This window comes from Sminthopsis crassicaudata, chromosome 2 (genome assembly GCF_048593235.1).
Source record: "Sminthopsis crassicaudata isolate SCR6 chromosome 2, ASM4859323v1, whole genome shotgun sequence".
NCBI lineage: Eukaryota > Metazoa > Chordata > Mammalia > Dasyuromorphia > Dasyuridae > Sminthopsis > Sminthopsis crassicaudata.
This window is the reverse complement of record NC_133618.1, coordinates 506,890,412-506,914,913: the sequence shown is the minus strand read 5'-3', so window position 1 is coordinate 506,914,913 and position 24,502 is coordinate 506,890,412. Positions and strand designations below refer to the sequence as shown.

General features: G+C 36.2%; 1 protein-coding gene across 2 annotated transcripts in view; it reads right to left on the bottom strand.

Annotated features, from left to right (window-relative positions):
- The window catches only part of COL5A1 (collagen type V alpha 1 chain), a 288,545-nt gene that overhangs the window by 140,592 nt on the left and 123,451 nt on the right, over positions 1–24,502 (bottom strand). For both annotated transcript variants that reach the window (XM_074294068.1, XM_074294069.1), the window contains exons 5-9: positions 14,139–14,270; positions 10,650–10,787; positions 8,957–9,196; positions 6,889–7,059; positions 6,411–6,467 (exon numbers count right to left, since the gene is read on the bottom strand). In XM_074294068.1, the coding sequence (XP_074150169.1) occupies positions 6,411–6,467; positions 6,889–7,059; positions 8,957–9,196; positions 10,650–10,787; positions 14,139–14,270 (738 nt within the window). The remainder of the gene's footprint in view (positions 1–6,410; positions 6,468–6,888; positions 7,060–8,956; positions 9,197–10,649; positions 10,788–14,138; positions 14,271–24,502) is intronic.

Genomic DNA, 24,502 nt, shown 5'->3' with positions numbered 1-24,502 from the left:
TTCCATAGAGTCAGAGGAATCCACATCTGTCTTTACACAAGATCCCCAAGTCTCATTCCAAGCCCTTGGTTCCCACCCTCCCCAGGCTCTCTTCATAGTCCAGTTGTTTCCCCTTCAGGATGAAAATCAGTCCATGAACTCGAGCACAAGCCTGGAGAGAAGGAAGCCTGAGGGATCAGGTTACACTTTACCCTAGGACAAGGGGCTCTTCGGAGGTCAGAGTTGATGGGAAGGCCATTTTATGGTGGCTCTGGGCCAAAAATAAAAAGAAGAAAGGGAGAAAAGGAGTATAAAGTTGGTGTCAGTCACTGTGAGTGACTATCTCCCTGTCTAGATGATGGAGAGGAGAAATAAGTTAGATTCTTATTTATGGGGCTTTATTTGTCAGAGCAGAAAGGGGTCTCAGAGTACAGAACATTAGCACAAAGAATATCAGAGCTAGAAAAGACCCAAGAACATAACATGTTGTAACACAGAATGGCAGCTCTAGAAGGAACTTTAAATCCCAGCATGTTAGCCTCGAATGTCAGTGCTAGAAGGAACCTTAGAACACTGAATATGAGAACTGGAACATATCTTAGAAATTGGCTAGTCTAATTCCTTCATTTGACAAACGGAAAAACCGAGCCTCAAAGAAAGTGGTTTAACCAAGGCCTCCCTTTCATTAATCATCTAATTTTCTCCTAAGGAGTGACTTGGATTTATAGATAGATAGTTTGAGGCCCTGACAACTAGGGAATAGATGAATAAATTAGGATTTATCAAGATAATGGAATACTATAATCCCATTAGATGACAAGGATGAACAATATGAAGGTATATAGAAAAATGTATAAAGTGCTATCAAGCAAAGAAATCAAAATTAGAATATCATGAACACGATGTTAAAGAAAACAACAGACAAGAAGAATGGCCACATTTAGAAGTATATGGCCAAAAAAGAAATAAACTAACATAGAACACTGATTCTTATTACTTTTCCTTTCTTCCTTTTTAAGATCAAAATGCAAATAGCTTAAATTTTTTGAAGAATTTTAAAAATTTCCCTATGTAATTTGTTGACTTTTTAATACTTATTGAATATTATTAAGATTATTTAAATAAATAAAAAATAAAGGATTCCAAATATCTTTGGAAGGGATAAAAATCACATCTGAGCAACTGAGATAATGATCCCTGTTCAGGAGGCTTTCTAGAAGTCTAGTTAGCCACCTCAATCAGGCTTCCCAGATCTCTTTCTAGCAGCCAACAGTGCAATGAGATATGCACTTTGTTTACACAGATATACACACAAAGGAATATTTATAAGTATTATGTACATAGTATAAATTCATCCAGGCACTTTCATAAATCCCAGCTTCTTTCTTTCCAATAAGAAGCAATCTACTACTTAGGACAAAGGCAGATGAAAAGACCTAGTAGAGATTACAAGGATAACTAACAACTAGCTACTGAAATAGTCCAGGAAAAATGCCACATCAATTGACATGATGAAGGAACAAAGTGTTTTAATTTATTGTAATCTTGTAAGAACTTTGATTTGGGACTTTTTTTTTGAAGTTCTTGTGTGGAAAGAAATTAAAAATACTAAGCTTCTTCACATAGGAGAGACATCTATTAATTAATTATTAGGCTAGAGACCAATATTGACCTGTTTTATAATGATATTTCTTTTCCTGACTTGATGCTTTTTTTATTTCCCTATGGAAGCTTTCTTCATTTAGGTTCTTAACATAACAAATGGTATTTTGAAAATACGTGATCATACATAGCCAAGCTCAATAAATACAACCATTGAGATGGGCTAACTGCTCTTAATGTAGTAGTTAAATAAGCATTTAAAAGAGATCAGAAAAGTCACCTTCACTATGTTTGCTAGGAAACAATGTCTATAAAACAGTATAAAAACCTCAGTGAAAGAATAGCAGAGGGTAAGATTCCAAGAGGATCCGGTAGCTTTTCCTGCAAATAAAAATAAAATTCTGGAGGTGACAATGTGGAAATATTTGCTATTATAGGGAGACAGAGATTGAAATCCTTATGTTTTTGAAAATACAAACTAATTAGGAAACAGCCCATTCCTGGAGGATTTTCCTTGGGAAGCACAATGCCCCTAGACTTTACTCTGCTCCTCATAAATTTGACTCTGCTCAGCAAAGCAGTGTATCCTTATAAGGAGCCTCTGAACCTTTCAGAAAGTCCTGTCAGGTATCACATCTATATGGGAAACATTAAAAAATTCTGTACAAATGGAAGGCTTTCTCTGGCTTTGACATCCAATAAATAGCCATGTAATTCAAAATAGAGTAAGCCCTTGAGAAAAAATCTAAGGTTAGAGGTTTGTATTTGTGTTTGTGGGGGAAGTGAAGGGAATAGTTAGGAAGATTAGGTAAAGATGGGAGGGGGTAGGAAAAAGGAAGAAGAAGAAGAAGGGGAAGCCCTAATCATCTAATTCATGATACAAGCATTCTTGGCATCTCTCAGGATTCAACCATCTGTTTATATGGAGCAGAGACTTCAGGGACATCTGGAGAAACTTCAGGTCGATAAATTCCAACTGTTTACATTATCTCCTCCAATGGGACTGACCAGGGGGGGGACGGACTGGACATTGCAAATAGAGTGGGGGTGGGGAAGGAGGAGCTACATTTCAAGAAGTCATTGCTGAGGCTAGGGGCTAGAGGGGAGGGGAAGCCCTGCCTTAAGTGAATCCAGATGGCCATTAAAAAAAAAAAAAAAGTTGAAATGCATTTCTGGTCATTTTTTTTTGTTTGTTTCTACTTTTGTAGCTCTACCTTCCAATCTAGTCTTGTCTGCCACTTTTTCTAGTTTTACTCCCAAAGGAGTAAAACCTACCAGAGTTCATAACATCTCTACTATATTTCCTATCCCCAGAAGCTTTACTGAATTTCTCAAAACAGAGTGCTGGAGACTTATATGGATAATTCAAATGAAATTAATCTGGGTGCTTTTCCTAAGAAATCAGACTAATTTAGACTTGTCCATATAATTTCATTAAATCAATAATCCTTGGTTGAACCTAGTTGAACTTGAACTCAGGTTCAAGGATGATCCTCAACACCTTACTAATTACATTATATATCCCAATCCAGTTTGACCACTCATGAAAGCAATGAGGGCACCAAGGAATCAACCAAAAGTCAAGGGCAAATTCTCTCATGTTGCAGACTGGGAAGAGATTGCAGAAAATCTAAGCTTCCTAATGAGCAACAAGCACAATCCAGATGAGGGAGAAGCAACATTTGGTCTTGTTTCCTTTCTGGCAGTAGATGCCAATATTTGAAACTAGCTCCATCAGCCAAATTCTTTTGGGATGATTCTGCTAGAGCTGATTACAGTTCCCCAACCCCTACCCCAGGCCCATCCCTTGAGTTTGCTTTGTAATTTTTCAAATTGGACAGCATAGGGCAATTTGCCTTTTACTATTTTCCTTCAGCTTCTTTGTATACCCCTGCTCCAAATAGACCTGGCTACTTTCCATGAACCTGCAAAGTTATCTCTAGAGTGGGGGAAAGGGGATACCCTAATAGAAACCAAGGATGGGTTTGTCTAGCAGTCCATAGTCTGAGGGTCATGAAAAGGCCCAGCCCTCTGGGAAAGATGCCTGTCAGGAACAAGACATACAGCACCAGGAGGATCTTTTTATTTCATGACTGGAGTTTGCTTCAGTCAAATAAGGGCTATAGTTTCTTGGTGGGCATCAAACATGACATTAGGCCATTGGTTGCTAAAACTAATTTGAGGCAGAATTTCTTAACCTGGGATCTGTGAAATTTAATACAGGGTATTCCAAAATTCTTACTACACTTTAAATTTAGCTTAAAACTATAATTAGTTTATTTGAAAATACCCAGTATTTTATTTTATGTGTTGAAAAACATTAATCTGGGAATTGATCTATAGGTTTGACCAACTGCCAAAGATGTCTAGGATCCACAAAAATGTTAAGAATCTTTATTTTAGGGATTTCAAGTAGAAAGAAAATAGACTAATTATTGTAAGAAACCTGAAGGTAAATGTAAAATGGAAAAACCCAAAGGTTAAGAAAAGGTTTTTGTGCCTTATGCTTTGGTTTTATGCCAAGATTGAAATTCTTATTTCTGATAAATTACTAGCAAGATTAGAACTTCTCATTAAGTCTTCCCAGGTCCCATCTCTGGAGGCATTAGGGTGGTGAGCCTGGAGTCCGAAAGTTCTTAATTCAGATTCGGCCTCAGACACTGACTAACTGTGTGACCTGGACAAGTCTCAACACTAATCTTCCTGTTTCCTCAACTGTAATATGAGGAATAAAATCATCTACCTCATAAGACTGTTGTAGGGATCAAATTAGAGAAGTTAGAAAAAGTTTTTAGCACAGTACCTGGCACATAGTGTCATAAATGCTTATTTCCTTTCTTCTTTCATTCTTTCCTTCATTTTCCTCTTTTTCCTTCTTTCCTTCCCTTCTTCTTTCCTTCCTGCTTTCTTCTCTTCTTTCCTATTTTCTTCCTTTCTTACTTTTCTTTTCTTCTTTCCTTTCTTCACTCCCTTCCTTCCATTCCTACACAAGCTAAGTTCTAAACAGAATCCAACATAGAGACTAGGAGGAGTGTAGCTCACTTTGTGTTAGGGATGGCCATAGAATCCAATAACGAACCCAGGTAAAGAAGGGGCATAAATTGATCACAAAAACATAGAATTTATAAAGCAACAGAAGTCCATAGAAATCAGTTGGTCCTAATTTTGGAGCTAGAAGGGACCTTAGAGATTACCAAATTCAATTTAGAGGAAAGTGAGTTTCAAGCGTGACTTATCCAAGATCATATAGATATTAAGTGGCAGAGATAATATTCAAAACCAGATCTTTGGCTTCAAATTTAGAATTTTTTCTGATTTGGTATATGGCAGCAGAGAGTTTCCAGTCCTAGCCAAAGTTTGGAAAAATCTTTGAATACACAAAGTGAGGACTTTGAATATACCTTCTGTCATTGTCTCTACCACACTGCTATTCAAATTTAGTCCCAATCTATGGCTGGTCTCCTTTGCAGTGGAAGTCATCCATCATCCTGTGTTGAATCTTAGCTTAAGTGAAACGTGGCAGGATGAATGGATTCTGGAATTCTGGCCCCTTTCCAACTCTCCAGCTCCATAGCCCCAAGCAGATTTAACCCACAGCTGGCGCTTCCACTGTTAAAGCTCTAAGAGGGCACGCCCAATGTCCTGAGTTACTTGGCACCATTCCCCTAGCTCCTTACTCTACACGGGCCCTAACAACAAGTACCCTTGGAATGCTGAAGATTTAGATCCGTAGTCTTCATCCCAGACCCTTTTTCCCAACTACTCTCTCTTCTCTACAAAGTCACAAACAGCTGGCCCACTGATACTTAAAAGGAAGTTCTAGAACTATGCTTTAAAGTCCAATTTTAACAACTTCATTATGAACTCATGGAGAAAAGGAACAATATATTATACTTCTTTGATCACCCCCAATAGTGTTTAGAGTGTCACTTATCAAATAGTAGTTTCAGTAATCAATTCAACTCAATGAAGACTCATGAAAAATACCCACTACATGAAGAAACATTGGGTTACATGTTGTGGATTCAAAGATAGATACCACATAGTATCTGCCCTCAATACTATCTAATGTAAAGAAAGTCAAGGACACAGATAGCTATGATTCAAGAGAAGATATTGAAGAGCAAAGGAAAGGTCCTGCCCAAGTGCTATGAAAAATTCCAGGAGAGAGAAATCATTTTCATCCATGAAGGACAAGTTCAGCTTCCTGGGAGTGACAGCACCTGATCTGAGCCTTGAAAAAAGAGAGGGACTTCACCAGATGGATGTGAGGAGCTGAGAGACATGAAGAGTCCATTCTAGGAATGGAAAATCATATGCCCATGGGGATAGAAATAGGAGAAGCCAAAATGAGAATGGAGGCTAGACAGTAGATTAGGTGTTCTGAGACACAGAAAATGTTCCAGGCAATATAAATAGGTGGATCAGGTAAGTTGAAGGAAGCTGTTAAAAGCCAGAAAGAGATTCTAAGTAAATCCTATTAAATGACTATTCTGATTCTCAGGATGATCTCTATATGTTCTCCCTCTGGCAGTATTTCTGATATATTCATATTTCTTACATGACATTGTGTATACTTTTCCTTGTTCTGAATAAACTATTTACTTAAGAGATTCCTCATGTGTTGTCTTATCAAAATGCATTCTCATTCGTTCTAATGAGGGATTTAGGTATGATGTTTTGACAGGTTTGCATGTTTATAATAATGACAAGCTCTCAAAAAGAACCATCAGCCCCTCTGATGACATCATCTTCCAATGAAGAAGGTTACACATGAGGCATGAACCTTCTCAGGTTGTTTTAAGAATGAGGATGGGAGACATGCTTACCGGCTCAATGATTGCAGGCTCTCCTTTTTGTCCTTTCTCACCTCGAGGCCCTCCAATCTAGAATATGGAAAAGGCGTAGACACAAAAACACATACAGATGAAATAAAATGCTATTTATAAAACCCTTTTATATGGCTATACATGAGGTCCATTTCACAAGGCAAATAAAAGGAAATGCTTAACAGTAGAGGTCTATGTGACTCAGAAAGCTCAATATTTAATGTGATATGCTTGGGAACATGTTATAATAAATATATATTTGTGTACATATATTTTATTATATATAATTATATATACTTTGTACAAAATATATGTGTGTATATATATATATATGTACATACATATATGTACATATATATACATACACACACATGTGGATACGTCTTTTCTGAAGAAAAATACAAGGAACAAGAGTTCAGGCAGTAAAGTGTGATTCTATCCTACAGAAGACTCAGGAATAATTATACGGCATTCTCACCCCTTCATAGATGGTATCTTGGTTTGCAGGCATCCCTGGTCCAATCTCTGATGGGGAAATGGTGGGATCAAAATAGGGATCGTAGTAATTATCAAGGTCCTTAATAGTTTCCACAGCAAAATCATTGTCTATATCATCTTTCCCTTGATCTGGGTCTGGAAATGGTCCAGTCTAAAGAAAGCAATAGAAAAAAAATGTAGCAATTAAAAAGAGCATCAGTACATTCAGAGCACTTTCTACAGATCACACGACCTCAGGAGCTGCATCAATGGAGATGGGAATAGAGAAGCTCATGAATGATGACTATGCTTTCCAAGAGAAGACATTCCATTCCCCAGGGAAATGATTCAATTTGATAAATATTTATTAAGAGTAGTTATGGGTAAACTATTGTATAATTCTTAGCACTTTCTGATGCCATAGGCATACATACATTTATAAAATATCAGAACTGGAAAGAAACTTGGAGGCCATCTGATCCAACTCTCTCATTTTATAGGTTCGAAACTAATATCTAGAAAGGCAAAAAAAAAAAAAAAAACATCTCTAAAGGCATTTGCCTTTCCATTGAAAGAGAAGCAGGATATTATAACTCATATCTCTAGAACTGGAAGGAATCTCAAAGTCAAGTTGTCCAACAACCTCATTTTACAAATGAAGAAACGGAGACCCTGAGAAGTTAAGGGATTTCTTTAAAATCTCACAGGTAGTGAGTGGCAGAGGCAGGATACACCAGCCTCTAAATTCTTAGCTATAGAGGGAAAGGGACCGACATATGCAAAAATGTTTGTGGCAGCCTTCTTTGTAGTGGCAAGAAATTGGAAACTGAGTGGATGCCCATCACTTGGAGAATGGCTGAATAAATTATGTATATGAATGCTATGGAATACTATTGTTCTGTGAGAAAGACCAGCAGAATGATTTCAGAGAGGCTTCGAGAGACCTATATGAACTGATGTTAAGTGAAATGAGCAGAACCAGGAGATCATTATATAAGACTATACAATGATCAATTCTGATAGACATGGCTCTCTTCAACAATGAGATGATTCAAATCAGTTCCACTTGTTCAGTGATACAGAGCCATCTACACCCAGAGAGAGACCAATGGGAAATGAGTATGAACCACAACATAGCATTCTCAGTCTTTCTGTTATTTGCTTGTATTTTGTTTTCTTTCTCAATTTTTCTTTTTCTTCCTTCTTGATCTGATTTTTCTTGTACAACAAGATAACTGTATAAATATGTATACATATATTGGATCTAACATGTATTCCAACATATTTAACATGTATTAGACTACCTGTCAGCTAGGAGAGGAGGTGGGAGAAAGGAGGGGAAAATTTGGAACAAAAGGTTTTGCAAGGGTTAATGTTGGAAAAATCACCCAAGCATCTGCTTTGTAAATAAAATAAAACTTAAATAAAAAAAAATTCTTAGCTATAGGCTTATCTACAAATACATTCTCTTTCTATTATACCATCCTACCTCCAATGTAAAAAGTAATCATCCTAACATTATTAATATTGATTCCATTAATACCTTTTATTAAGGGACTTCTTCAAAGTCTCACAGGTAGTGAGACAGGATACACCAGCCTCTAGATTAACAAAAGGCTGATCTACAAATCCATTCTCTTTTTATTGTACCATTCTGCCTCTCATGTCTCTCTCTTTCTCATGTTAAAAATAATCATTCTAACAATATTAATATAGATTTCAATAATACCTTATTGATACTATATTAATATAGTCCTTGATTTTTCTAGGCATTTTCTCATGTGTTATCACATTTGCTCTTGACAATAACATATTTGTATAGATTTTAAGATTTATAAAGTGCTTTACATATAGCTCTATGGAGCCAATTTTATATAGGAGAAAGTTGAAACATATGAATTATCCAAGGTTATAATAGTGTGAGTCAATGACAGAGCCAAATCTAGCATCCAGATAGTTTAATTACCAACCTAGGCTATTTTCTACTAAACTGTTTTTTTTCCATATGTGAGACTAGCCATCTCCCTCCTCCTCTGAACCATATTGAAAAATTATAGAGCAAAAGTTACATTAGTGGAATTGGTGATGATAACAGTGCTGGTAGGAATCTCAGCTCCTCCAACAGTGTCAGTGGGCTGGTCGGGGTTATCAATTCCATCGTAGATGTCTTCATAAGGGGGTGGTGTGTAGTATTCTTCATTGATGGGTCCATAATCATAGTCACTTCCTCCTAGGTTTGGGTCTTCTTTGTCATCCCTTTCATTGGTTTCAGGCACTGGTGGTGCATCTGTTGGTGGTGGAGTCTGCTCCTAAGAGCCAGGCACATAACAAAATACAGTTACCCAAAAAGCACAAGCAAGAGACATTAAGAATTCTAAGGTATGACCCAGAGAACTGGAGTTCAAAAAATCACAAATTGTTGCCTTTCCAATGATAATGCACAGGGAGGGAGGGAGCATTTATAAAATACCTGCTATGGACCAGGCACTGTGCTGAGTGCTTCATGATTATTTCTCACAACATCCTTGAGAAATATGTGCTGTTATTACCCCCTTTTTTTACAGTGAAAGAAACTGAGATAGGCAGAAATCTGAAGCTAGACTTGAACTCCACTGCAGCACCTAGCTGTTTCAACAGCACAATTGATCAAATAGATCAGTGAGCAGAAGATAAGACAGGTGGGGATGGAATGCTCCCTAGCTTAACCATAGAAATGCTTATTGTGGATATTATTTTTTAATTGAAAAACCAAAGAATATTCAAGCTGAGCTAGGCCTCAGATATTTTGTTAAACTTCTTCATTTTACAAGATGGTGGGAGAAAAATGAGTCCTAGAAAAGAGAAAGGATTTCCCAATATGCTAAAATATAGCTATTTTATTCCTGGCAAAACCAAGACTAAATACAATACAATCCTGACTTCCATTGTGGGACTCTTTACAACACTTTTTAATCACAGAACCCCACATCACTTTCACTTGCTATTTATTACATAGATTTTGATAGATTGAGTTAAATCCCCATGTGTGCTGGAGTTAGATCCAAGGGCCTATGAGACTATGCAATTTTCAGGATGAGCATTTTTGCTACAAATCTGGGGTTGCTTTATTGTTTTCTTGATTGTCTAGAGCTAAGAAAGTATTAGTAATGCAAATTAAATTTAAGACTGTGTGGGCTTGTTTTTTTGTTGTTTTTTTTTTTCCTTCTGGAGAGCTCAGTTGTTAAATATTTACCAACACACCTAGTATTGATCTATAAACAATGCCTGAACTGTACAGGAATATAATAGAAGGCTGGGGAATGAAATCATTACCAGACTGAAGGCCTTATGATGATAGGATAATGAAATTACTAATTAACAGGAATTTATATTATATTTTAAGGCTTTTAAAGTGTTTTGTATGCATTCTTTTATATGAGCTTTATAACACAACTGGCTAAATTATATCCAAAACAATCACTGTTGTCCTTTTTCCCTTTCCTACCTCATTTCAAACCTAATCCTGTATGAACTCTAGGCTAAACCATTTTACTGGTATAAGAATAAAGGCATATAGCTTACAAATATCACAATTTCTATCAAATGGGACAACATCTACATGTACTCCCCAGCTTTACACCTGCAAATTTTTGGTTTATTCAAACTCTCTTCACTTTGTGCTTAGGTCTCCAGAAATTTTAGAAATTTAGAACTGTTCAAGAAACTCTAAATAAAAATGAGAGAAGAAACAGCTCTGTACCCCTCCTTCCATCTGGCCCATACCTCAGCAATTTCCGTAGCTTCTCCAGCAGCTTCAACAGGCTTTTTAGTGGGGGTTGGGGCTTTCCCCGGGTCATCAGGGTCTTCATAGTACGGATATTCATAGTAATATGTCTCACCATCTCCATCTCCTTCTGGATACTGCAAAGAAATCACAGAAGACTTTGAAAAGATGAAACCTTCTAGAAGAGACATCTTCATTTTGTAAGGCCAAGGGAAATTTCATCTTTAGATAATTTTTAAAAACAAGTGTTTTGTTTTTTTTCTTTTTGGTTATTGTAATTCTTTTAGAAGGGGAGAAAGGGTTTGCTGGAGATTGGTGGGAGGGGGGAGTAAAAAACTTTAAATAAGTTTATACTTACAAATGATAATTAATATTTGTCATATGAAAAAATAAGAAACTATAAACATGAAGTTATAAACATAAGCAACATGAAATCAAATCCTGTGATTTAAAAACAGAGCCTAGAGTTGGACATAGGCCCTTTCATAGGATTTGAGAATCATAGGATCATATAAATACTATTTTCCTCATTTTACAGATGAGTCATTTAATCCTTTAAGTAATACACTCACTGGCCCAGTCTCATAACTAAGAAGTATCAGACCTGGAATTCTGACCCTCATCCTAATGGTTCCAGGGCATCACTGAGTCCAAAAGAACTTGCCATTTTATGTTCATTCTCTTGTGAATCATTTTGAACTGGAAGAGTCCCTGACTCCCAGATATCTAATTTTATAGATGAGGAAACTAAGGTCTGAAGAGATAATTTGTTTGGTATTACATACAAAGTAAAGGTCTAAAGTGGGATTCACATCCAGGTCTCCTTATTGCCAAAGCCCAGCACTTTATCCATTGTACCATGTTCTTGCTGGATATTCCTATCTATCTATCTATCTATCTATCTATCTATCTATCTATTTATCTATCTATTCAATATGTGTATAGATGTATTTCACTTGGTTTTTATAATTAATTCTCTTTTGATTAACAAAATTTCTGGTGAACAGGAAACTAAATATTTGGAAGATGTTTTATGCCTTGGTCAAATCCTATTGAGAATAGTACATTTAATTCTCAGCACCACATTTTCATAAGGTGCATTTGATTCAATTCAATAAGCATTTATTAAGTGTCTCTTACATGCAAATGATTGTGTAAGGGCTGGAACCTTAACAAGATAGGATGTGTCCAAGGAGATTTATTCTACAAGGAAATAACTAGGCCTAAGTTCTAAGATGGGAGATAAAAAATTTAGCTCAGTCTAAGGAATTTGTATGCCAATCAGAGATATTCAATAATAGAATGGACTATTTTATAAAACTTGAAGACATCTAAAAATTTTTAAGAGTGAAAAAAGATAAGATAAACATATATACACTGGTTTTGACTATAAAAATATACATATTCATTGATAAAGGCTGGGAAGGAATTTAGAGGGATGTCAAGAAGTATTGATGCTTAATTGGTTTATAACTTATAAAGATGCTTAAAAATTATTCCAGTGAGTTTTGTCTCCAAAAACCATTACTTCTACTCTAGACTTTTACTATAGAATGTTCTACGTTACCATCATCTGTGTTGTTCTAAGGTTCTTAAAGGCAGAGACATGTCTTAAATAAAATTTTTATCTCCCATGAAACTTTGTTGTCCCACAATCTCTCATAATACAGTGTTCATATGCATAAGAATTTAATAAATATTTATTGTGTGATAGTATTATAAAGTCTTAAAAATGCCTTTGATCAATTAGCCAACCAACATATGTTTAATGCTTAGGCCTATGGCTCTAATCATGAATAGTGGAAAGGAAAAGGAATATAACATAGGCTGAATAAGATTGCTTAGTTGGATTTGTTTCTAAAACAGAAAACTTCTTGCAATTTTCCATGAGGTATTGACTATTTTTTCCAACTATGATGGAATTCAGAAGCACTCACCCATCCAGGTGACAACATTCTCTTCAGGCTTTGGAGATTTGTTGGAAATGCAAAATGATTTGTGACTTAGGACCCTATTTTCAGATCCATAGATCTGGTCAAATGACCCTTTGTTGTGTCCTGGCTGGTGAGGAATATGGAGGTCAGGAAGAAAGGGGAGACAAAAAAACTTGCAGGTTCTAAATTCAATTTTAGAGGCTTTATGAAGTAGATTTTAAATTAGATAAGGGTTTTCATTATGGTTCTGCTCCTCACTATAGCTACAACTTTGGTTAAGCCATTCATATATCTGGATCTCAGTTTTCTCTTCTGAAAAAAAAAATGAGGTAATTGAACTAGATGATCTTTAATATTTCTTCCTGATCCAAAACTTAGGAAACTAATCTCATTCCCAAGCAGTTAAACATTCTCATGAAAACTTCTGCTCTTTTTTCTTTAATCTTCATATAAGTTACAATTATGGAAAATGTGTAGAGGAAGTAGAATTGTGAAGGGTTGTAAGAGACACATATATGACAGTCAACAAGGGCTTATCAATTGATATATTTTTGAACATCAACACACAAGAATGCCTGTTTTGTTGTTGTATTTTGTATATGTTTTAGTCTCTCTGTTGGGCAGTTGTTGAGTTTCTCCTGGCTCCTAGGTTGTGTTCTTCTTTCTGTTGGTGAATAACCCCTTGAGTAACAAGGAAGCTGATCAAAATTATGACTAGGAAGGTCCCTATTTTACTTAAGATCTATAGTTTTGTACTTAAAATTTATCCAGTAAAAAATAAATAAAAATTCTATAAGTGCTTGAAAATTTATAAAACACTTTTCATACGAATTTACTGTGGCAAGTGCTATAACTAACAAGCATCAGACCAGAACTCTGAACTTCACCTTCATGGTGTTATGGCATCACTGGGCCCAATTAAAAATGTATTGGGAAGAACTTGCTATTTAAGTTCAGTCTCTGGTAAATCTTTTTTTTAATGTGAAGACACCTCTTTTTGAGTGACTTGTCACCCCATAATTTATCACTTGAATAAACACAGATTTTCACAGGACCATAAGATTTATAGCTGAAAAGAATCTTAAGAGATAAACTCATGTTAATCTTTTATTTTAAAAATGAGGAAACTGAAACACAAAAAGTAAAAGTGACTTATTTAATATCATATAATAATTTCATTTTATAGTACGATTTCAAATCTGGATCTTTTGAATTCAAAGTCAGTGTTTTTATTTTTGTTTTTGTTTTTTCCAGGAAACCTTAATTGTTGCATGTCGTTACTAAGTCAATTCCTCTCCAGATTCCAAAAGAATGTGCTACTGCTACACCTAAGTCCAAATGTATCTGCCATCTCAGAGATACTCAAAGCCCTAAGGATGTTAAGAGGATCTAAAGTATCCAGAGGATAAGGACAGAGAGTGTTCTTATGTATTCATCTGTATGAACATGGATGCAAATGATATCTTAGAGATACTTTGATACTCAGAGATTCCTAAAAATGCTAAGGGGATATAAAGTATCCAGAGGGTGAGAGTAAAATAGTTATGTTCTTACATATTCATCTGGGTTGGGGTCCTGAGACTGTGGGGTGTCTGGAACAGCAGTATCACAATCCGGGCTGTAGTGTTCGCAGTAATCATAAGCAGCTCTGGCGTCAGGGATGATAAGGAGTTGTTGGATATCACCCTGAAAAAAGAGAGAGAGAGAGAGAGAGAGAGAGAGAGAGAGAGATGGAGAAAAGCTGTGAATAATGGTTGACATTTAGATGGTGCTTCAAGCTTTAGAAAACAATATCTCATTTGGTAAGGGTGAAGAAAGATACCTCCACCAATACCCCTAATTTAGGAGAGAAATCCTAATTGGGGCCCAAGGCATTTAGAGAATACAAATGACTTGTTCAGGCCCTCTCCCCTATAGGAAGTGTCAAAGAGATTTGAAGTCAGCTTTTCTTGAAAGCATGCTCAGCACTAGAGCCATTAACTACCTTGCCTCTACAGGTATCTTTATTCCCATTTTCACCAAGGAAGAACCAAATGATCATGGGATCATAGATTTAAAGCTATAAGGAATCTCAGACCTAAACTCATCCAATTTCCTCATTCTTCAATTTCAGAAAGATTAAGTGATTTTCCTGTGGTTATAACATGACTACATAACAGACAGTAGATTAAATCTGGATGATTCCCTACAGACAGCCCAGTATGCTTTCCATTATATTGGGCTAATAGAAAGGAGAAACTAGATGGTACAATGCATATAACAATGAACTGGTCACTTAACCTCTGTCTGCTCCATTTTCTCATCTGTAAAATGGGAATAATAATAGCACCTATTTTATGGGATTGTTATAATGTTTTGAATAATATTTATAAAGTGCTTGGCTAAACTTAAATTATTATATATGCTAGCTATTTTTATTTCTATGAGATGGGTATTCAATGACAACCATAACTAGCATTTATACAATGTGTTAAGGTTTGTAAAGTATTTTACAAAAGTTGTCTCAGCTAATCTTTACAACTCTGAAAGGTATGTATTATTATTATCCCCATTTGGCAAAGGGAAAAATGAAACTCTATGACTTGCCCAGGATCATACAATTAGGAAGTATCTGAGGTAGAATTTGAATTGAGGTCTTTTTGACTGACAGACCAGCATTCTATCCACCTCCCTGTTTCAGTGATATAAAGAAGCTATTAACAAAAGCAGCTAAGATAACCCTGTAATGTCAGGGTTCTCTTCTGAATTTACTCTTATTTCTTTTTCTAACTCTCTTTCTCCATGTAATGCCCTCTTACCCCATTTGCCTTCAAAAAGCTTCTTCTCCCCTATCATTCCGCAGAGTTTCTGGTGTTATAGCATCATTCATCCAGAGGAAGCATTTGGAGTTGAACTAATTGTTCCTACCAAAGGTATTTGTATTTTAAAGCAAAGCTGAGGAAAGAGTAATACAGTCAACAAAGAATAGCATGCTAATAGTGAGGTTGCAGGTGCCACTAGACAAAGTATTTTTGTGTATAGATATAAAATCATGGGTGAGAGAGAGGAGATAGTCACTCTCTCTTTTGGTCCCTTTATGACCAGGGCACCTACAGAAGAGATGACTGGTTAAGGATAGGGTTCAAAATCTGTGGGTGGAAAGAAATGAGTCAATCTTATTGGTTCCCAGAAGGGCAATAAATTCACTTTCATAGCCTGAGTGCTTTAAAGCCTGAGCTAAAAATGCTGAGGTATTGTCTCCTTCAGGATCCAAAACTCTTTAGATGTGATTCAAGAATACCCTAAAATTATATTCTCAAAATTGGAAGGTAAATTAGCAGACACTTAGATCAAATCATGCCTGAATAGGAATTTCCTTTAACCATTCACAACAAATAGTCATTCAGCCTTTACCTAAGGTTACCTTCAGAGACAAAGAACTCACAACCTCCCAAGGCAGCTCATTCCACTTTGAAAGAGTTTCAATTGTTAGGCAGCTTTCCCTTAAATCCAGCTCAACCCACTTCTCTTCAACTTTTACCAACCTGATCCTGACTTCTGTTCTGCCCCAAACCATCCTACCTCTAATATACTTACCCCATGGTAAGTATTTGGTATTATGTGGTCCCTTCTCATACTGAAGGCACTATTTTGTAAACTGAAAGTTGGTTCATGTTATCATAACAAAAATTCCCTGCCTTTCTCCATTTCCTTGTAAGTCAAGTCTGATCCCATATTTTGATGGTTTCCCCAAAAATGTAAGGCCATTTCTATAGCTTTTCCACATAGGATAGCTCTTGGTATCATTAGTTATATATTTATGAATGAATCCATCACCTCATCCAGATTGCAAACAACTTGAAGGCAAGGAATATGGTTCATGCTTCCTTATGTGCCAAGCCTAACAGAGGACTGCAAGCACTTAGTAAAAACAAGCCATAAGAGAAGAGAAATCAATGGGTATAAGTCAGAAAATCTATTTCTAAATGGTCCTTAGTGAAATACAAGATATGGATGTCTTCAAAGAAGACAAGACAAAGAATTTGAAGTAAATTTCTCAATTTATCTGGAGTGTATCATTCTGTTAAATATAAGCTTCATTTCTTGCTATTTCAGTGTATAAATATTTCCTAATTGAATTTATACATATACATATGTGTTTGTATATACACATATTTGTATATATATATATATATATATACACACACACACATATATATATATATGTATACATGCATGCATGCACACACACATATAATTTCTAACAGTTTTGTTAACATCTGGGAAACTGCTTTATATTCAGCCTTACCCTGGGGTCACCTTACTTCCTATTTCCCTATCCTTAAGTAAATGAAATTGTTCTCCCAAAGGAGGCTAGAGGGCAAGATGAAAGTAGTTTGCCTGATAATCCTGGGTTTGCCTCCAGAGAGGGCCAATAGTCTATAATATCCTGTAAAGTAACTTGAAATTAATCCCCTTCTCAGAAGAAAGATAAGGTTTAGGAGCTGCCAATATATTCGGTGAAGTCCAAGCAGAATGAGAAGAGCTGAGTTTTCTATTTTACCTTTTCAATATGAAAAGACCCAGATGTAGACCTAGGATTGGCATTTTCCCTGGCATTCCTGCACAGGAAAAGATTATTTCTAGGGATGTTTTATCACTCCCATTGAGCTCACTTGAGTAGTATCTTTGTTTTTTTGCATGCATTTCAAATTATTATTTTTTTTAATCTCCAAAGTGTGTAAATCTGCTTTTGCTTTAATCTAGGGCTCATTATATTTCTGATTGTGAAGTCATCCCACCTCCATCATCCCCAAGATAAAATGGAAAATCAACATCATATTTAAATGGGAAAAGTCGGAGCACTCACTCATTTGAAAATGGAAATCTAGAGTTTACCACTAAAAAATATCCAGAGTATTCAGATAGTTTTAAAATACTTGAAGGGGTCCTCAGCTGCATTATCATCCAGACCATTGCAAATTATAGAATCTAGTCTAGCCCATATCTGAATAAGAATCCCCTCTACAACATAAAGGCCACATGAATATCTATCCTTAAGATCTCTAGTAACGGGAACCTACTAGTCCCTGAGAGAACCCACACTATTCACAATAGGGCAGTTCTGTTTGGGAGTTTTTTTCCAAAATATCCTTTTATTTTTCCTACATTTGTCTGATTAAAACTTTTATCTACTACCAGTAATTCTGCCTCATTGGATAAAACATAACATAAGTAATACCACTTCCATGACGTCCCTTTAAATATAATGAAGACAGCTACTCCCCAATACCAATTTTCTCTTCTCTAGTTTAAACATTCCCCGTTCCTTCCATCAATCCTCATATAATTATCACAAGGCCATCTTTTTTGCTTTCTCTGGTACTAGCTTATCAATCCTCCCCCCCCCAAAAAAAAAGGAACCAGAATTGAACGTTAAGTGAAATGGACACAAGATTCTAGGAGTGAGCTGACCATGGCTGAGTGTTCCCTCCTTAATCTGACACTACAATTCTCTTAGCATAACCTAAGAGAATCTTACCAGTTTTTCTGGCTGCCAAATCAGACTATTAACTCATTGATCTTGTAGTTGACTAAAATGCCTCCTTTACACTTATTCTCATGATGTTTTATCTTGTTAGAGTTTGACTCATTGTTAGATTACTGAAATTGTTTTGAATCCTGATTTTGCTATCCTATATGTGACTCTTCCTATCTTTAAATAATCTGCAAATTTGATAAATATTCCATTTACCAATCAAGTATTTACTAAATGCCTGTTATATATTAGGCACTGGATTGGGTCCTGGAAACACAAATAAAAAGAATGAAATAATTTCTATAACGATTTTACATCCTATTGGGAGAAACAAATGCATACCAAAAAACAAGCAAAAAAAAAACCCACAGCATAAATATGAAGTGAATAAATACATAAATTTAGAGCATTACAAAAGTCTTTAAGCTTTAATAGCTAAAACTGCACCAAAACTTTAGGGAAACCAATTATAGATATAAATGAATTAGTTAAACAAAAAATACAATGGGAGGGAGGGTATTCACAGTTAAAGTATCAGGAAAAACTTTATGCATAAGATAATTCTTAAGCTGTAAACTAAAGGAAGAAAAAGCTTCTATGAGGTAGAAGTAAAGACCAAGAACAGGGGTGTTGACTGAAGGGGGACAGAGACAGGAAGTGGATTGTTGTAAACAAAATATATTGAAAAGGCCAGGGTTACTTTGTCTGGATTGAAAGATAGGTTGGGATCAGGTTGTAACGGTTTTTAAAGAGCTAAATATCTAGGTCTTTATCCAAGCTACTATATTTTTTTTTAAAAAAAATTTATAATAAAACAAAATATTTTATTTTAGAGAGAATCCTGGAGACCTTCTAAAGTTGATTTGTTGTTGTTTATTAGTTAGTCATGTCAGACTCTTTCTGATACTATTAGGGTTTTCTCCTATACCTCCACATTATTCTCTTTTAATAACTTTTCCTTTTCCTCTTCATTGGAATTATTTTTTCTTTGTATCTTTAGAAGTTTACTCTTGAAATCTTCCCATCATTCTTAGCTTTAGTTCTAGTATAGGAATATAGGCACTAGAAACCTGTTTATCCTTCCAGTGAATCTCCTGAAATTTGTTCTTCAAAAAATCAAGAGTAAGTGTCAGATCATACCAATCTTTTTTCTGATTCTCTGCCATGTACTTTAAGATGGATTGGCCACTTTTCTCAAAAGTCTCCATCATTTTTACTTATGTAATCCATTTTTCCTTGCTGGTGAATATCATGCCCAGATTAACATTGGTTCCTCCATTTATTCCTCCATTCTGAAGGATGAAATGACCATTAAGGCAAGCAAAGAAATTATTACCCCTTGCTTTTTAGCAAAGAAAGAGTACACACAGTTCTCCAGATAACTCAATGTCCTCATAACTACTCTATTAATATCTTCATAACTACTCTATTAGACCTCCATGCTAGATTTATGATCTGTTTATCAAAATTTTCATCAATTTCTTTTCTGGCTCAAGTAATCTGTAATGTGCACTAATGACAATATTGCTTCCTTTTTGTCTCCATTGGCTGATCTTCATCCAACTGCCCTCTACGATATTTCTTTTCAATCCTTCTGATTTCTTGATATCCTCACAAGAGTATTTTTTTTTTGCTTGCAATATTATTTCAGTTGTATAAGGAACTGTCAGTATGTAAATACCCTTCACCAAAGCGGGTCAACACCTGCTCTGTAATTTACTTTTTCTTGGGGAGTTAGTGTTCAACCTTAACACAGTCAGCATATCATAGGCAATAATTAAACCATGATCATTTTCATTCAGAAGGCAACTCTCTGTCACCACCCTGAGATGCCATTTAACTTACCTTTGAAAGAAAATACATGGGTATATCTTTTTAAAATACAATAATATTCTTCCCTCAAATTTCTACTCCCTTTTCCTCATCATGTTGTTTTTGAATTAATATACCCTTCCAGAGAAATATTTCAATCATAGATCTCATCACAATAAGTGCCAATTATCCTTCTGAAGTCAAATTTTTCTCCTTGAGAAACCATTAGTTTCAGACCATTAGTCCAAACTTTTTTTTGGTTATCCATGTTTTGTGAATAGATATTTAAAGCAATGGATTTTATTGCTGGATCCATTCCTAAATTTTGTCTCTTGAGAATTTATGGGAATAACTAAGATGAAGGGAATTTTAGAATCCTACTAATCTTCCAGAGAAATCAGTGTAACAAAATACTATGAGAGTTCAAGAGCAACATGAGATTCCAGAACATTCAATCTATTGACTTTGTGAGAATGACATACCATCTCTTAAGTCAGAACTCTAAGACTTTGTCTACACAGAAGATAGAGAAGGTAACACCTGACATTCGATATGTTGTTTGAAAATGACCTCCAAGTCTTACTTGCTGTAATGCCAGTTAAATCTTTCATCTTACTTTGAAAACTTTGCCTTTTTGGAATATAGAATATTTACTTTTTATTTCTTCAACAGTCTTCACTCCAAACTGAACCAGAAACTTCTTGAGCAGCTATTACTGATTGTTTCCTGGATCTGAAGCCTAATTACAACTTTCCTTCTTCCAGGAAGGAGTCTATTCACTAGCTTAAAAGCCCTTAGCAGCTTTGAGGTGACTTTGTTTCCAGACTAGTACTTAATTTTGCATGACTTTAAACCCAGGGGATGGTCCAAGAAGATGTGCTTAAATTTGACAAAATCCAAACACAATTCAGTCTTAATTGAATTTAATTATTCAATTCAACAAAAATCTTATTGAGCATCTGCTATGTGAAAAATACTGGGGAAGCAAAGGTTAATAATGATAGAATCTCTGCTTCAAGAAGCTTATTCTTCTACTAGGGAGAATGAGATAGGTATTCAAATAAATGTAATATGGTATCATGTGTGCACTGTGATGCAAGAGGGCACTTAGCTTTGTTATAAGGGAGGTAGAAGGGCAGGAAGCCCTAAGCCAAAGGGGAGAAGATGATTCAAGTAAAACAGGCTGCTGCCAAGGGGTGAAATTAATTGAGCTCATTCCCTGAGAGCAGAGTGCTATTCTAGGGGATGTTTAGAACCTACCATCAAAAAGAATTATCTACCATCTGTGAGAATTTGTCAAGCTTTATTTCTCTGGTCAGACCTAGCTCGTGTTGGCTGAGAGCTTTTATGGGAAGAATGCTAGGATGCCATGGGGTTTAATACCACCTCAAGACATAAGGGTCCAGGTACAAGGCATTCAAATCAACTAAACAAGTCTTAACTAAGGGTCTATTATGTACTCACTCTTGTGTTAGGTATCATGTGGAAATACAAAAGTAAAGAACCCAATGTTAAGTGTATGGTTGGAAGTCATAATCTTTGAATAGGCTCTGAGGTCAGAGAGGAATGGACACTGTGTGACTTTGGGCACCTCAAGAGCCCTCTGAGGCTCTGTTATCACATTTGGCACAATCAGGTAGGAGATCAGATGATTTCCAAAGTTTCATCCATACCTATGAATCTTTGTATTATTGATAATCTAGATGAGCAGGACATAAGCAAATAAGGCATGTTAGAGTATAAATGTGAGAGAAATTCAGAGACTAGAAAAGCAAATGTGAAACACAAGGGGATGGGATAGTACTAGATCTGGGCTTTGGCTGTTGGTCAGGGTAAACTATTAGGAAGAGAAAGGAGATGAATGAAAGCATAAGTGGAAATGTGGGCTCAACATTGACAGCATTCTGGCCTAAGGGAATGTCTGTACTGAGGATGATTAAAATCCTGGTACAGAACAGAAAATTAGAGACTATCTAATTTAACCCTCTCTTTTGATAGAGGGGAAACTGAGTTCCAGTGGCAATTGACTTGCACAAGGTGTCACACACTATGTGAGCAGCAAAGCCAGGATCAGAATCCAGCTTTTCAGATTCTCAATCCAGTGTCCTTTTCACTGCACAATTCTTTCATAAGATAAGGTGACTGAGGGCAAATGGGAAGAGAGGTTTCTTTGTCCACATGGTGAATGTGCTCATAACTTGAACTGCTTCCTTCCATTCTGTATACTGAGCTTCTGAAAAGCAATCCATATATTGATGGGGAGGAGGAGATAGAAATTATTCTCTTCACAAAATTCTAACTTCCAAGCCCAGACAAATTTCTGAGACATACTGCTGGTTTGACAAAAGTTTGCTTTTGTTCCATATTTTGCTACCTCTGGGCTCATAGCCACAGCAAACTGTGTAGGAATCATAAAGTGAAGGGGGGAGTGGGATTTTCCATTTATTTGAGACCTAACAGAAAGGATGATAACAGCTCACACCCTCACCCTTCACCCTTTTATAAATTCCTCCAATACCCCCCAAAAGAGGCAGAATTCCACTCTTGAATTTGTTTTTTTTCCTCCTTTTCTTTTCATTTTATTTATTTCCCCTTTTTCCTGCTACAACAACTCATTTTATATTTGCAAGGCCACCTTTAGTGGGAAGGGAAGGGTTGATTCTGGAGGCTCCCAGCCCATAGCTGGAACCCTTCAGCAGATGAGAGCCATATGGCAAGAACCACACGTTTTTATTAAGCAGCATGACTTCAAGTTCAAATTTCAGCCAATATGAGTAAATATCTTCCACTTTCAACTGGAAACTTGACATTTGAATATATATTCTTTGAATGCACAAATTTATAAAGTAGGAGGCCATATAAGCCATGGGCAAGGAGAGAGCAAGGATGGGGGTTTGCATAGATCTGTACAGTGACTTAATAAACAATTGGTTTCTTCCCTTTGCATGATTACTTTTAGCCTACGTTTATGATAGCGTGAGTCCAGACCAGGCTTAGGAAATTAGGCAGAATAACAGGGACTTCAGAATCTGTTCTAAATCTAAATTCACTTTCTCAAACAGCATGGCCAAGGGCCCACAATGAAGCCAGGGAGACTGCCTGGGAGAGAGGAAGTATGGTGACCCAGAAGGGGGATGCTCTTGCGTGGGAAAGTCAAGACTCTATTCCCCAAGCTTCCAGCTTTTGTCAGACATCTCAAGTCCCTCCCAACCAATCTGCCAGACCCACAGCTGTGCTGGCTGGATACTGGAAGGTCTTTGCTCTGCCCTCCCTACCATAGGACATACATAGAGACTGCTATTTTGGTATTCTTTGGGCCATGTCTTGAAGCAAGAAAAAATTAATAATGACTAAGAGATCTGGGCAGGAATTACAGCCCAATACTCACTATCACACTATACATTCATCATGAAGGAAAAACATACAAAAGGGATCTCTGGGGTCCTTAAAATGCAACCACACTTTCTTTTTGTTTGTTGCTTTTTAAAAATAGTGACACATTTATTAGAAGCCTCAAATGGTGACATTTTTTTTAATCTAGAGTCAACTTTTAAAGGAAAATTTACCTTAAATCCAAAGATGTAATAGTTGCTGTTGAATGTAGTAAACCAGCAGGGGATGGTTTATCTCCTGCCTTCTCCATTTACTCTCACCATTTGAGGCTTCTAGTTCATTGAATTTTGGCTAATAAATGTGTCACTATTTTTAAAAAGCAACAAACAAAAAGAAAGTGTGGTTGCATTTTAAGGACCCCGGATATCCTTTTTGTATGTTTTTCCTTCATGATGAATGTATAGTGTAATAGTGAGTATTAGGCTGTAATTCCTGCCCAGATCTCTTAGTCATTATTAATTTTTTCTTGCTTCAAGACATGGCCCAAAGAATACCAAAATAGCAGTCTCTATAGTCTTAAAAAGTGATAACTGATAAAAGATCTGGGAGCCAGGACACTTGGGTTTCAGAATCTAAAATATTTTTACTGGAAGGAATCTTAGAGATCTCCTAGCTTATTCCTCACACATCCCCAGCCATTTGAAGTATCTAATTTCCAGATGAGGCAAAGACAAGAAATGTAACTTGCTCAGGTTACATAGGAATTAAATGGCAGTACTGACATCCAAAGTCAGATTTCTTCATTATCTTTTGTGTGTGTATGCTTAGGCAATTGGGGTTAAAAGACTTGTCCAGTGTCACACAGCTAGGAAGTATTAAGTATCTGAGGCCAGATTTGAACTCAGGTCCTCCTAACTTCAGGGCTGGTACTCTATCCACTATATGATGTAGCTGCCCCTCTCCTCATTGTCTTATAAGAAATCATAAAGGAAAACTGCCCTGATGTCTTAGAATCAGAAAGTAAAATAGCCATTGAAAGGATTCGTTGATAACCTCCTGAAAGAGACCCTAAAATCAAAACTCCAAGGAATACTGTCATTAAATTTCAGAACTATTGCACCAAGGAAAAGATATTGCAAACAGCCAGAAAGAAACAATCTAAATACCGAGGAACCACAATCAGGATTACCCAGGACTAGCAGCTTCCACTTTAAGGGATTGAAAAGCTTGGAATCTAATATTCCAAAAGGCAAAG